Source organism: Fonsecaea multimorphosa (genome assembly GCF_000836435.1).
Source record: "Fonsecaea multimorphosa CBS 102226 unplaced genomic scaffold supercont1.1, whole genome shotgun sequence".
In the NCBI taxonomy this organism is placed as follows: Eukaryota; Fungi; Ascomycota; class Eurotiomycetes; order Chaetothyriales; family Herpotrichiellaceae; genus Fonsecaea; species Fonsecaea multimorphosa.
Genome location: NW_015971635.1, coordinates 2,118,844 through 2,130,458, shown reverse-complemented (window position 1 = coordinate 2,130,458; position 11,615 = coordinate 2,118,844). Strand labels below are relative to the sequence as shown.

Sequence of the window (11,615 nt, the reverse complement as noted above, 5' to 3'; positions counted from 1 at the left end):
GGAATCCAAGTTGGGGGTGATATTATTACATTCTTCGGCACATCTTTGAAGCAAGCGAGAAGCAAAAGAAATGGGTTTATTAGCCTAGGGGAGGGTTCTGGGTATTTGATAAATACTTGAGCCAACTCTTGCATGGAGCGAAGCGTCAACAGGGGGTGGCGTCAATATGGCTTCCGGACGTGGGACAAAAGGGGCAACCAGCCTCGTTCCTTTCCGTTCTTTTCTTTTTTCGTTATTCTCGATTGCCAATGCCCTACCTAGGTACATTTACCTAGGCCATAGCATGGAAAAACTACTACCTCGTACTAATTATACTATACTTTAGCTTCGCTCAACCAGGGTAACATGTCAAGTCCTCGCCGCCGCTACCAGCTCGTCGACCGTCTTCATCGGCTTGTCGTTGTTCTCGCCGACGTCGAGCGGCACGAGGATCCGACTGACGGCGTTATACCCGGCGACGACGGTGGCCAGCTCGAGGATCTCGCGGTCGTTGAAGTGCGCCTTGAGGGCCGCGAAGGTGTCGTCCTGCACCTTGACATCGACCGTGGCTTCGTCCGTGTATCCCAGCACCGCGACCTCTTTCTCACTCAGAGCACCCCCCGCTGCTGCCGACCTGTCCGCTCCCACGGTCCCTTTCGGCGCCGCGCGCGCGACCTCCAGCGCCTGCGGAGACAGACCGGCCTTGAGGGCCAGCGCGGCGTGGATGTTCCACTCGTAGACGGCGCCCGTGAGGATGGCGACGCGCGAGACGGCCAGCTCGAGCAGCGACTGCGGCACGATGGTCTCGGTGCGCAGCGCGCCCACGAACGCGTTGTACCCGTTCGCCACGGGCGGCGAGTGCAGCAGCGTCAGGTCCAGGGGGATCAGAGGACGGGGTTTCCGTCGCGCCTCGATGCGCGCGTATATCTCCGCCACGGACGGCGGGGAGTCCGCTGGTGGGGTTGAGGGCGCGTAGGGGAGGCGCATGCTGCTGGTGATAATAGTGGTGGGTAATGACTGGGCTGGTCTCTAGTAGATGTACTCTGGAAGGGAGAAAGGAAGGCCAGATACAGAGGGAGAGGGAGGGGGAACCAAAAAAAAATGGTGGAAATGTGAGAGTAGAAAAACCTGGGTGTAAGTACCTGCGGGGTTCCAGCGTCTATTATATATACGTCTGTGAATGATTTTTCTGCGCTCCCGCTCAAAGCCCGGGATCGTGAATCTCAGATCGACAGGTACATCTTTACAGAATAGAACATCACAATCGAGAAATGGGAAATAGGCGGAGCATTTGGGATTAAAGTAAAGAGCAGTCCCAAGTTGTTCTCCCGAGAGCACACCCGCTTTTGGACACAGCGCATTAAGCTCTGAGGGATCGCTTTACCCAGTCATGGTGTTCATATATGGTATTTCCAGTATTCAGTACAGCTACAGGGACCACTGGAGTGCTGACGCTCCGTTTTTACGGCGTCGAGGGCATTCCGAAACGCCCCCCTGTCTGGGGCAATCATGCATTCAAGAGAGAAAAAAGAACAAAACGCCACAAACCCCCTCTCGCTCAAAATGCCTAAAACACGGTATGAACCCAGCCCGCCTTCTGGCCAGGCTTCAGGGGAGCCAGCGTCACGTTGTACTCCAAATCCAGTTCGGCCTTGGGGTCCTTGGATGGCTTGAAGTCGAGCAACAGGTCGTCCTTGACGGCGCAGACCGAGTCGCTTGTGACGTAGGGGTCGTCTCGGGGGTATAGCTGGGTGGTCAAAGATTTGTAGCCGTCGGCACTGACCATGAGATGGATGTGGGCTGGTCTCATGGGATGGCGGTCCATGAGGTTCAGCAAGACGCCAGCGGGACCGTCGGTGGGGAGCGAGTACGCGGTCGGGTGGTAGCAGTAGTAGTAATATTCGCCCTTGTCGTTGGTCCTGAACTTGCCGCGCAGGTTGTTGACGGACTGGTCATCGTCCTGGAAATCGTACTTGCCGTTCGCCGACGCTTGCCAGATGTCCACGATGGCGTTGGGAATGGGCTTCCCGGTCTTGTAGTCGCTGACCACGCCGTGCATGAGGGTGACTTTGCCGGTTGGGTATGGGTCCTGGACAATGCTGTCGCCGAGCTCCCGGAATGGAGCGTGGGGGCTCCAGAAGGGGCCCAGGATCGTCGACGACGTTGGCGTTTCGTCACTGTCGAGCATGATTTTGTTGGCCACCTCGTCGACCAGTCTGCAATGCGGCGTGATTAGCTCTCAAAGTTTGCACAGTCAGGGAAAATCTTCACATACGATTCAATGCCGAGCACATCACAGATTCGCTGTCCCTCGTTGCGCTTGGAATCGCTGATCTGGCCGATGGCGTTGACAAACTGGACGCCTCGCATCCACTCCTCTGGCGTCAGCTCTGTCTCGCGGATAAAGTCGTGGAGATGCCGGATCAACTTTGCCAGGACAAATCGAGCTCTGTCGGGGGTCTTGGGGCCCATTGCGTTGATGAGACTGTCGGTGAAGTTGGGATCATATTTGTGAGCTGCCGCGTGCCCGTTGGTGGCTCCGTTCGTGTGCCCATTCAGGTTGACGGTCGTCGAGTTCTCGACAACGTTCTGGAACGACATGTTGGAGACAAAGGGTGTATAAAATCTCTCTGGGGTTTCTGGTTAAAAAGAAGGCGGCGGCACAAGGGAAAAGTGGAAGAAGCTCTGAGACGTGATGTAGGCAAGAAGACTTGTGCCAGTCTCGGGGCCATGGAGGCAGTATATAAGGGCCTGTCATCACAGGGAATGACCAACACCGGCAGCAACAGTCGGCTCATTCCGTTCAATTCGTCACTCCGCTCAGCGACTTCAATTCTGGGGAAGCCATGGGTGTCGGCATCCTGCTGCCACCGAACTGCCACCCACTGGACCAATTAGGCGAGCGTCAAGTCTAAGCAGGGCCGGCATCATAGGGATCATCATAGGCTGACTGGGCTGAGCGATGAACCATTTGTCGGCAAGTTCGTGCCGCCCATCGCCCGCTGTGTGCCTGGAAAACACGGTAGTTGAAGAACTGCAGGTCGCCATGTCTTTCCGGCAATCAAAGTCGGCATCTGAGATCTCGTATGCGGGGCGTTTCCCGGGGCTGGTCTAACAGCGTTCGCCACTAGGATCCCCACGCATGACAGAGCCTGACACAGCCTGACAGAGAGGTGATCTGGGTTCGTAAGGCATTCTCCCACGACGGTGCCCAAGATGAAACACCATCTGATGATAGGCACATGGACGCCGCCCGGTGCCATCTTCACTGTTGAGTTCGACGACGAAGCATGGACCCTGAAGTTGGTCAAGAAAACAGCCATCCCCGCAGACGAACCGATATCATGGATGACATTCGATGTGAGTGCACTATACAGAAGTTTGCTTTGTTGAAAATAATTTCTCGGAGCAGCATGCGCGGCGGAACATCTACGGAGCTTCGATGAAGAAATGGTCCAGCCATGCCGTCAAAGCACCAGACAACATCTCACACGAGGTTTCGCACCCGATGAATCATGACCGTATGTTGGCCAACCTCCTCCAGGCTTGACACCGCGCTCACACGACAGGGCAGCTCGGGCTCAGAGCGCCGACACCCGGACCAGAGCCATCTTTGTGCTCGCAGCCAAGAAGCCTCCCTATTGCGTCTATGGCAATCCCTTCTACGAGCATGCTGGATACGGCAATGTCTTCTCCGTCGACGACCAGGGCAAACTCGACAAGAACATCCAAAACTACGAGTACAGCGAGCAGTCCGCCATTCACGGCATGGTCTTTGACCCGACCGAGGCGTATCTGTATTCCGCCGACATGTGGGCCGACAAGATTTGGACGCACAAGAAAGCGAGTGATGGCACCCTCACTTTGGTGGGCAGCGTCGATGCACCCTCGCCTGGCGATCACCCTCGATGGGTCGAAATCCACCCCAGTGGACACTATCTCTACGTGCTGATGGAAGCCGGAAATAGGCTGGGGGTCTACGTGATCGACGAGACGACGCACCTACCCGTCTTCACCCACGACATTTATCCACTTGTTCCTCCAGGTACGCGCTGGGTGCAAGCCAAATAAGACTCCATAGGGAGCTAACGAGAACCAGGAGTCCGAGACCTCAAGAAGATGTACAGGTCGGATGTGGTCTTCTGTTCACAGAGTGGCAAGTATCTTTTTGCAACCGCCCGGTCCAACTCGTTCAGCGTGACCGGCTACATCAGCGCCTTCAAGCTTGGACCACAGGGCCAGATCCAGAAACAGCTATGCATCAGCCCGACACCGAATTCCGGTGGTCACTCAAACGCGGTGAGTCCTTGTCCATGGACGGACGAGTGGTTGGCTTTGACGGATGATCAAGACGGATGGGTGGAGATCTACCGCTGGCACGATGAGTATCTTTCTAAGGTTGCTCACTTGGACATCAAGGAGCCCGGCTTCGGCATGAATGCCATCTGGTACGACTAGTTCTTTGGAGCCGCCGTTAGCATCCTAGACTGTACGTGTAAATATGCCATACGAATTCTCCATGTCTCCCCCTCCTGTTCACGCTACTTGGCGGATAAGAACTTTTCCGCCGCCATCTGACCTAGCCTTGCCCCGCGGGAACAGATCCGATGCAGTTTGTACCTGATACGGGGGATCGTAGGCAGAGGCATCGAAGCTCGGCAAGTGTTTCTCACACTAGGCACACCTCTTCCCGGAAACCTCTAGCCCTCCATTCATTGGCTTGCCGTGACGCCCTCGAGGATTTTCATCCATACCGAGCAACCTACTCTGTGAATGCCCACAAGCTTCTCCAGAGCAATTGAATACTCGACTGTGTTTCGTGGTGCCACCTAATCGCGAAAGAGGCCAAAGATAGAGTCAATAACCGCCGGTGAACAAAATCCCCCACCTTTGGTTGTCACGGTCTGGCCAAGGGCGACCTCCTGGAAGTGACAGTCTCTTCCCATCAAGTTGGGTTTGGTTCAGTATCAACAGGGCCTCGTGGGTTGCCCGTCATGGCCTCGCCCAGCCCGGTTCGTGGGCTGCTGTTCGTGACCATGCAGCCCAAGGAAACCTTGTCGCTCGATCTCTTCCACGACTGGTACAACAATGAACACGGACCTAATCGAACCCGCCTGTCGTTCATGCCCAACGGGTTTCGGTATCGAGCAACAGACTTGCCAGGACCAAACGCCGGCACGCGCGCCGATCCCGAGTTCCTGGCCATCTACGATGCCACCGACATGCACCAGTTTACCCAACAACCGTACCAGTATCTGCGAGCGCCACCAGGCAAGTCGCAGCGAGAAATCGACGTCATGGCCCAGATCTGGGTGGATCGGTTGACGCTCGATTTTGTCGGCGAACAGGTCAACGACAAGACCTTCGTGAAACTCGAAGCACCAGAGCATTTTCGCGAGAACGAAGAGGGCAATGTCCTGACCACGCTCAGATTGCTCCTCGCTCCCGAACAAGTCTCGAGCGTGGAGAACTGGATCCATACCTCTGTCCTCCCAAAGGTGCAAGACATCCCGGGCTGGAGGAGGACATCGTGGTTCAAGACGTCCTATCTCGAAACTCGCGAAGACGGCAAGGTCGATTTTGTCCTGATCAACGAATACACGCCGTCCACTGACCCCAAGACGTTACCCTCCCTGATCGAAACTCTTCCCGGGGAGGTTTCGCAGAGCAAGGCACGCACATACGAACTCTTCTACACCTTTGGCACCGCAGCACGCCACCTGGCAATCGTGGCACCGTGGACGTCGCCGGACGGAGTTACCACCACGCTACCCAAGGTCTCACCATACGGCTCAGCAATAGAGTCGACCATCACGACACGCGACGGCGCAGTCCTGCCCTTCCGGCTGGAAGGCAGCTCTGACCCCAACGCACCAATGTTGGTGCTGGTCAACTCAGTCCTCACGACCTGGGGAATTTGGGACAGCTTTCTCGTGCACTTCTTTTCTCGCCCGCAGAACCAACGATACCGCGTCCTGCGGTTCCTGGCCCGCGGTAGGGTCACCCCGAGCGGGACGACCAGCCCCGTGACCGCGGACCTACAAGCTTCCGACGTCATCCAGCTGCTTGACGGCCTGCGCGTCCCTCAAGCAGCCGGCCTGGTTGGCGTGTCCATGGGCGGGGCCACCGCGTTGGCAACAGCCCTGCTCTACCCTTCGCGGATCCAGGCCTTCATCGCATGCGACACATCGGCCAAATCGCCCGCGGGCAACAAAGACACCTGGGGTCAGCGGATCGCTGTGGCGAAGAAAGAGGGCACGACGCTGCGCCTGGCCTCGCTGTTCGGCGACGAATCCCCAAATGCCAGCCCGCAGCCCGTCGTGGGCGAGCAGCTCGCCGAGATGACAGTGCGGCGATGGTTCGTGCCGCAGTCGTACGACAACCCAGACCTGGTCCCCGAAATCGCGCGCGTCAAACGCATGGTCTACACAAACTCGTTGCCCGAGTTCCAGCGCGGCGTCGAGACCCTGTTCAACTACGACTACACGCCTCTCCTGGCCGGGTACCAGGGCCGAGGCGGCTTCTTGGTCGGCGCCGGCGACGGCGTGCTGCCACAGGGCATGGAGAAGCTGGCGAAAGAGCTGGGCTCGGCACATGGCAAGACGGCCGCCTTCAAGCTCGTCGAGGGTGCCGGCCATTTACCCATGGTCGAGAAACCCGCCGAGGTGGCTGACTTTGTGGGAGACTTTTTGAACAATACGTAAGACCCTGACTTGCTCTTTAGACGCCTGGCAAGTCGAACAATATATGAATCAAGAAACATTTTTGGGTTGCCACAGATAGCCTCGCCATGCCATTGACAGCAGCATACGGAAGGCTCTGGCACTCGTTCCTGGGTCTCTCTTTAAGCGCAACAACGCATCTTCTTGCTTGCCTCTTTTTTTCATCCTTGTCGCGGTCGCGGGTTGCTGTCGTCCTCGTCTTCTTTTCCTAGCACTGGTGATGCCATCAAAGCCCCGCGTGAATATCTTGGCCAACTGCACGATAGGTGGTTTTAGAAAGTAAAGGGTGAGAAGATAGGTGAATAGAAGGGCGAGACGGACGAAGAGACGCGTGAGTCGAGATGCCCGTATTTTCGAAAGCGGCACGGTCAGGCAAGTCCCCAATTGAACCCACCAGGTACCTCTATTTGCTCGAGAACGAAAAACCTAACTCCCAGAATGGTTGCTGTCTTTGCCTCTCGCGCCAGCCTCGTCTACGGTACACAGCCGTTATCTCTCGAGTTTTGCCAGGAAATCCAAAACATGGTTTGTTTCTGTCTAAGCTACCACTGTCGCCAATAAGCTGGGCGTCGTGTAACAGGTGTTTAGAAAGCGATGGGGAAGGGCAAGCCAAACTTCGAAAGAACGGATACTGTATGAAGAGTTTGTAGTAAGGCTGGTTACATGCACCACCTAGGTATACAGCGAATCATCGAGAGGGAGTTATCAGTACGGTACTTAGGTATGATTGTTACCGTACAGTGTTGGTAAGGATCAATTGTTGTTGTCACGCATCACAGCCTAACCACCACTCCTGACGTCCTCATTCTTCTTCTTCGTCGTCGTCGTCGTCCTCGGCTCCGCTGTTTGCTCAAAAGAATATTGATCAATCCGATAGCTATACAGTGTTCGATCTCGCATCAAGAATCTTCAGATAAACGCTTCCGCTTCCCAACGCCCCACCTACTGCTTAGACGACAGCGAAGCGCGGCCTTATTCAATCCTACCAGCAATGTCGCAAGATAACGCAAAGCCTACCCTACGAAAGCTCTCAGATGAGGGCCTCGAGAAGCTCAAAGAGCTAGAGGGATTTAAGCCGTTCCCTTCGCCAGATGGCAAAAATGGATATAGCGTGGGATATGGGATAAATTCGAATGGGCAGCCGAAATTATACCATGAGGCGGTCGCCCAAATCAAGAAGACGGGTCGTGGCCTTACAAAAGAAGAAGCAGAGTCTTACACGAAAAGAGCTATGCCAGAATATGAACGATCCGTGAGGAACTTGAAGAACTCTGAGAACCTTAAGCAGTGCCAGTTTGATGCAGTTTCTATGTATAGCTATCCCTCGAGACTTGGTACCGGCTGAGCTGACTGGCTTCTAGCATGACTTATAATAAAGGGGGATCTGGCATGCGCCGGAAGATTCGAACATTCATAGAAGACGGCGATATGAAGGCTGCCTACCATGCAATCCTGAATGACGATACGAAGGGAAGTGGTGGGGAAAACCTCAGCAGCCGTAGAGCGAAGAGGCGACTCTCTTCGCCAGGGACGGCCTCGTCGACCCCGTTGAGATCCCAACTCAGCGCTTGGAGGGGTCTGGTATGAATACGGACTCGGCCACTGCATCGCCCCAGACTCTCCAGAATGAGTCTAGACGCGAAAACCCTAAACTCCCTTGGGAAAAGGATGGCTATAGCGGCAGAACACCAAGTAGAAGGGTTGGCGGTGGAGATGTGTTCGGGTCAGTGGCAGTTGGCGGTGCTCTCGGTGCAGCTGTTGGAGGAGGAGGTACAATCGCCGTGGGCAGCACCACCGTGACAGTTGGTGCTGTGGTGTCGTCGACTGGAACCCAAATCGCCGTCTCAGTGGCTTTCTTGAACCCCTTGGTCGCCCTGGGAATTTGGGGCACGCTTGTTGTCGTTGGCATCGGCGCTGGTTATGTTGCTGCGTGCTCGAAGGGGAAAAACAAAACCAAGATGACAGCCTAAGCAGCGTTTCTCAGCCCTCACCAAAAACGCAATAACGTCGAGATAGAGCGGGCGACGGAATGAGACCTCCTAGTATCTCGAACGGGTGACGTCGTCTAAAGTTGACGAAAGTTACCTAGGTAGTGTTGAGAATGATAGGGAAGAAAGGACTAAGTAACTCAGGCAGCCCTCCAGGGACCGCTCAGGGATAATCAGACCGGGACGGCGGAGGAGAAGGTTTTCGTCAGGTTGTGGCGCCAAGACTTGTAGAGACGCGACCTGCGACCCCCTCACGCGTTGCCCGCTCACGCTTTGCTTTGATTTCCTTTTCTTGAGCATCACCATGTCCACAGTGCTACTTCCACACGTACAGTGCCAATGACAGGCTCTTCCTTCCTGTATTCTGCACAGCCATTTCCATCTTCCTTCTTCTAGCCTTCCTGCTTTTCATGCTACTCTCCAGTCTCATCCTGCGCTCCCCGACCCGTGTCTTGAGATCTCCAAAGTCCTTCGTCAATGCTATCATGCTTGCCCGGGAAGTCAACAGACATGCATCCTCAGCATCTAGTGAGAAGAAGCAATCTCCTTTGCAGTTCAGTTCATCCGCGGTCAATGCTCCCCGAGATTCCTCGTCGGGTTCTTTGAAGAGGAAGCTGGATCGGTCCATGAGCACTTCCAGCAACCTGGGCTCTCTTCACCAGCAACAGTGGTCCGACGAAAACGCTCCTCCCAGCTTCATTGACCTGACGGAAAATGTCGAAGCACAGTCCGACGTCCAATACCCTGATATGCATTCGATAGACCCCCTGACTTATCCTTCATTGCCGCCAGTCCCAAAGGGCTCTCCAACTGCACCTGCGAGTAGCGCCGAAGTCCCATGGTCGTCATCGCCAGCACATCATTATGAAAACCCAGCCACACGGAATCTGTCAGAAGATGAGCCGGAGTCCCGGCCAGTGGGACCAAACAAGAAAAGAGCACTGCCCCGGTCGTTCACGTCTCAAGCACCAGCTGCATTCAGCGATGAAGGAAGCACGGCGCAGGGCGAGCATTCCCACAAATTTGATAGATTCAGTGCGCCAAAGCAATTCGAGAATGCGAGCAGCCGTGACAAAGCGTCCCTAGCCATGTCGGACATGTTACAGAAGTCATCATTCGCTCGTCATCGAACAAATGCGACAGTTTCAAGGTCCTCGTCTGATCGCTCGGCTCTGACGGCGACAACCCCAGTACCGGCCGCAACACCGCCGATAACGTTTGACAGAGTGTCGGAACCTTTCTTGAGTGATGAGCAGAAGGCTGTGGTGAAGGCAGTCATGGACGAAGGGAAGAGCGTCTTCTTTACTGGGTCTGCTGGTACAGGAAAATCAGTTCTTATGAGGGCGATTATTTCCAAGCTGAAGCACAAGTATCGGAAGGACCCTGACCGGATTGCAATCACAGCTTCGACCGGCTTAGCTTCGTGCATACTGGAAGGCCAGACGCTCCACAGTTGGTCGGGAATCGGGCTGGGAAAGGAGCCTGCGCCTGAACTCGTCAAAAAAATCAAACGCAACCAGAAGTCGAGACAGAAATGGCTGCGGACCAAGGTTCTCATCATTGACGAAGTATCCATGGTCGACGGTCTGCTTTTCGACAAGCTCGAGCAAGTGGCGCGTACTATTCGAAACAACGGCCGTCCATTCGGTGGTATTCAGTTGGTTGTTACTGGAGACTTTTTCCAACTACCCCCTGTACCTGACAAAAATACTTCAGCCAAATTTGTCTTTGAGGCAGTAACGTGGAACACCTGCATCCAACATACCATCCTGTTGACCCATGTATTCCGCCAGAAGGACGAAAAGTTTGCCAAAATGCTCAACGAAATGCGTCTGGGCAAGATGAGTCCTGCCACTATCCGAGAATTCAAATCACTTTCGAGGCCCTTGGATTTTCGCGATGAGCTTGAGGCAACTGAACTGTAAGCTTTTTCCGCCCAGGATCTGCCAACGCGCTAACAGTGCACAGGTATCCTCGCCGTGAGGAAGTCGAAAATGCCAATCAGAATCGAATGCGAAAGCTGTCCGGTCAAGTCATGACTTTCACAGCCGTAGATACAGGCACGGCTGAACTTAACACGCGAAAGGCGTTGCTGAACAACTTTATTGCCCCTGAGGTATTGGAGTTGAAGAAGGGTGCGCAAGTCATGTTGATCAAGAATATTGATGGCCAACTCGTCAATGGATCCCTTGGAATCGTCCAGTCGTTCATGGATGAAGGCACATTCTTCACCTACAAGGATGACGAACCGACATTCCTCCTAGCACACGAGGCCGATGACGGACACGATGAGGGTGAGATAAAGGCAGCACGTGAGAAGATCCGGGAGGCTCGGCTGAAGAACTCGACCACGGGCGGCGAGCCTAGGAGGCTGTGGCCCATGGTGAGATTCAATCTACCTGATGGGACATCAAGGAGTATGCTCTGCTGTCCGGACGAGTGGAAGACCGAAGCGCAGAACGGCGAAGTCCTTGCAAAACGAGTTCAAGTACCTCTAATTCTAGCATGGGCATTGTCGATTCACAAAGCACAGGGCCAGACGCTTAGCCGAGTCAAGGTGGATCTCGGCAAAGTTTTTGAGAAAGGCCAAGCCTATGTCGCATTGAGTCGAGCAAGAACAAAGGAAGGCTTACAGGTGCTTCGGTTCGATGAGCGGAAAGTTATGGTCCATCAGAAGGTGTTACATTTCTATTCCAAGCTGTCTGGCCATGAGACGTTGGAGAAGAAGGAAGTCAAGAAAGATGTGATCGACGAAGATGACTTTGGTGACGACTTTACCTTCGAAGAGATGCTCGAAGCTGAGAAGCAGATGTTGAGGGCCGGTGCCTTGTAGCAACATAGTCTGCCTATGTGGACGGGCTAAAGCCAGGGCATGGGAAGCATGCTGAAAAGACATCTCATCGAGAGCCCAAGGGGCGGAGCACCA

The 11,615-nt window shown here is 54.7% G+C and overlaps 6 protein-coding genes across 6 annotated transcripts; 4 read left to right on the top strand and 2 right to left on the bottom strand.

The window, feature by feature from the left end:
* Nucleotides 1-348: 348 nt before the first annotated feature.
* Z520_00799 (uncharacterized protein) lies at nucleotides 349-966 on the bottom strand (the record flags this gene model as incomplete). Its single annotated transcript, XM_016771319.1, has 1 exon — nucleotides 349-966. The coding sequence occupies one exon, from the start codon at nucleotides 964-966 to the stop codon at nucleotides 349-351; it is 618 nt and encodes a 205-aa protein (XP_016638229.1).
* A 580-nt stretch (nucleotides 967-1,546) lies between these two features.
* On the bottom strand, nucleotides 1,547-2,580 carry Z520_00798 (uncharacterized protein; the record flags this gene model as incomplete). Its single annotated transcript, XM_016771318.1, has 2 exons — nucleotides 1,547-2,195; nucleotides 2,255-2,580. The coding sequence occupies 2 exons, from the start codon at nucleotides 2,578-2,580 to the stop codon at nucleotides 1,547-1,549; spliced, it is 975 nt and encodes a 324-aa protein (XP_016638228.1).
* Nucleotides 2,581-3,195: 615 nt separating this feature from the next.
* Z520_00797 (uncharacterized protein) lies at nucleotides 3,196-4,437 on the top strand (the record flags this gene model as incomplete). Its single annotated transcript, XM_016771317.1, has 4 exons — nucleotides 3,196-3,339; nucleotides 3,392-3,500; nucleotides 3,554-4,024; nucleotides 4,079-4,437. 4 exons carry the CDS (start codon nucleotides 3,196-3,198, stop codon nucleotides 4,435-4,437), a joined length of 1,083 nt encoding a protein of 360 aa, XP_016638227.1.
* A 536-nt stretch (nucleotides 4,438-4,973) lies between these two features.
* Nucleotides 4,974-6,683, top strand: Z520_00796 (uncharacterized protein; the record flags this gene model as incomplete). The annotated part of the gene is made up of 1 exon (XM_016771316.1): nucleotides 4,974-6,683. One exon carries the CDS (start codon nucleotides 4,974-4,976, stop codon nucleotides 6,681-6,683), a length of 1,710 nt encoding a protein of 569 aa, XP_016638226.1.
* A 1,009-nt stretch (nucleotides 6,684-7,692) lies between these two features.
* Z520_00795 (uncharacterized protein) lies at nucleotides 7,693-8,671 on the top strand (the record flags this gene model as incomplete). Its single annotated transcript, XM_016771315.1, has 3 exons — nucleotides 7,693-8,012; nucleotides 8,063-8,282; nucleotides 8,369-8,671. 3 exons carry the CDS (start codon nucleotides 7,693-7,695, stop codon nucleotides 8,669-8,671), a joined length of 843 nt encoding a protein of 280 aa, XP_016638225.1.
* Nucleotides 8,672-9,174: 503 nt separating this feature from the next.
* Nucleotides 9,175-11,522, top strand: Z520_00794 (uncharacterized protein; the record flags this gene model as incomplete). The annotated part of the gene is made up of 2 exons (XM_016771314.1): nucleotides 9,175-10,610; nucleotides 10,658-11,522. The coding sequence occupies 2 exons, from the start codon at nucleotides 9,175-9,177 to the stop codon at nucleotides 11,520-11,522; spliced, it is 2,301 nt and encodes a 766-aa protein (XP_016638224.1).
* Nucleotides 11,523-11,615: the final 93 nt, after the last annotated feature.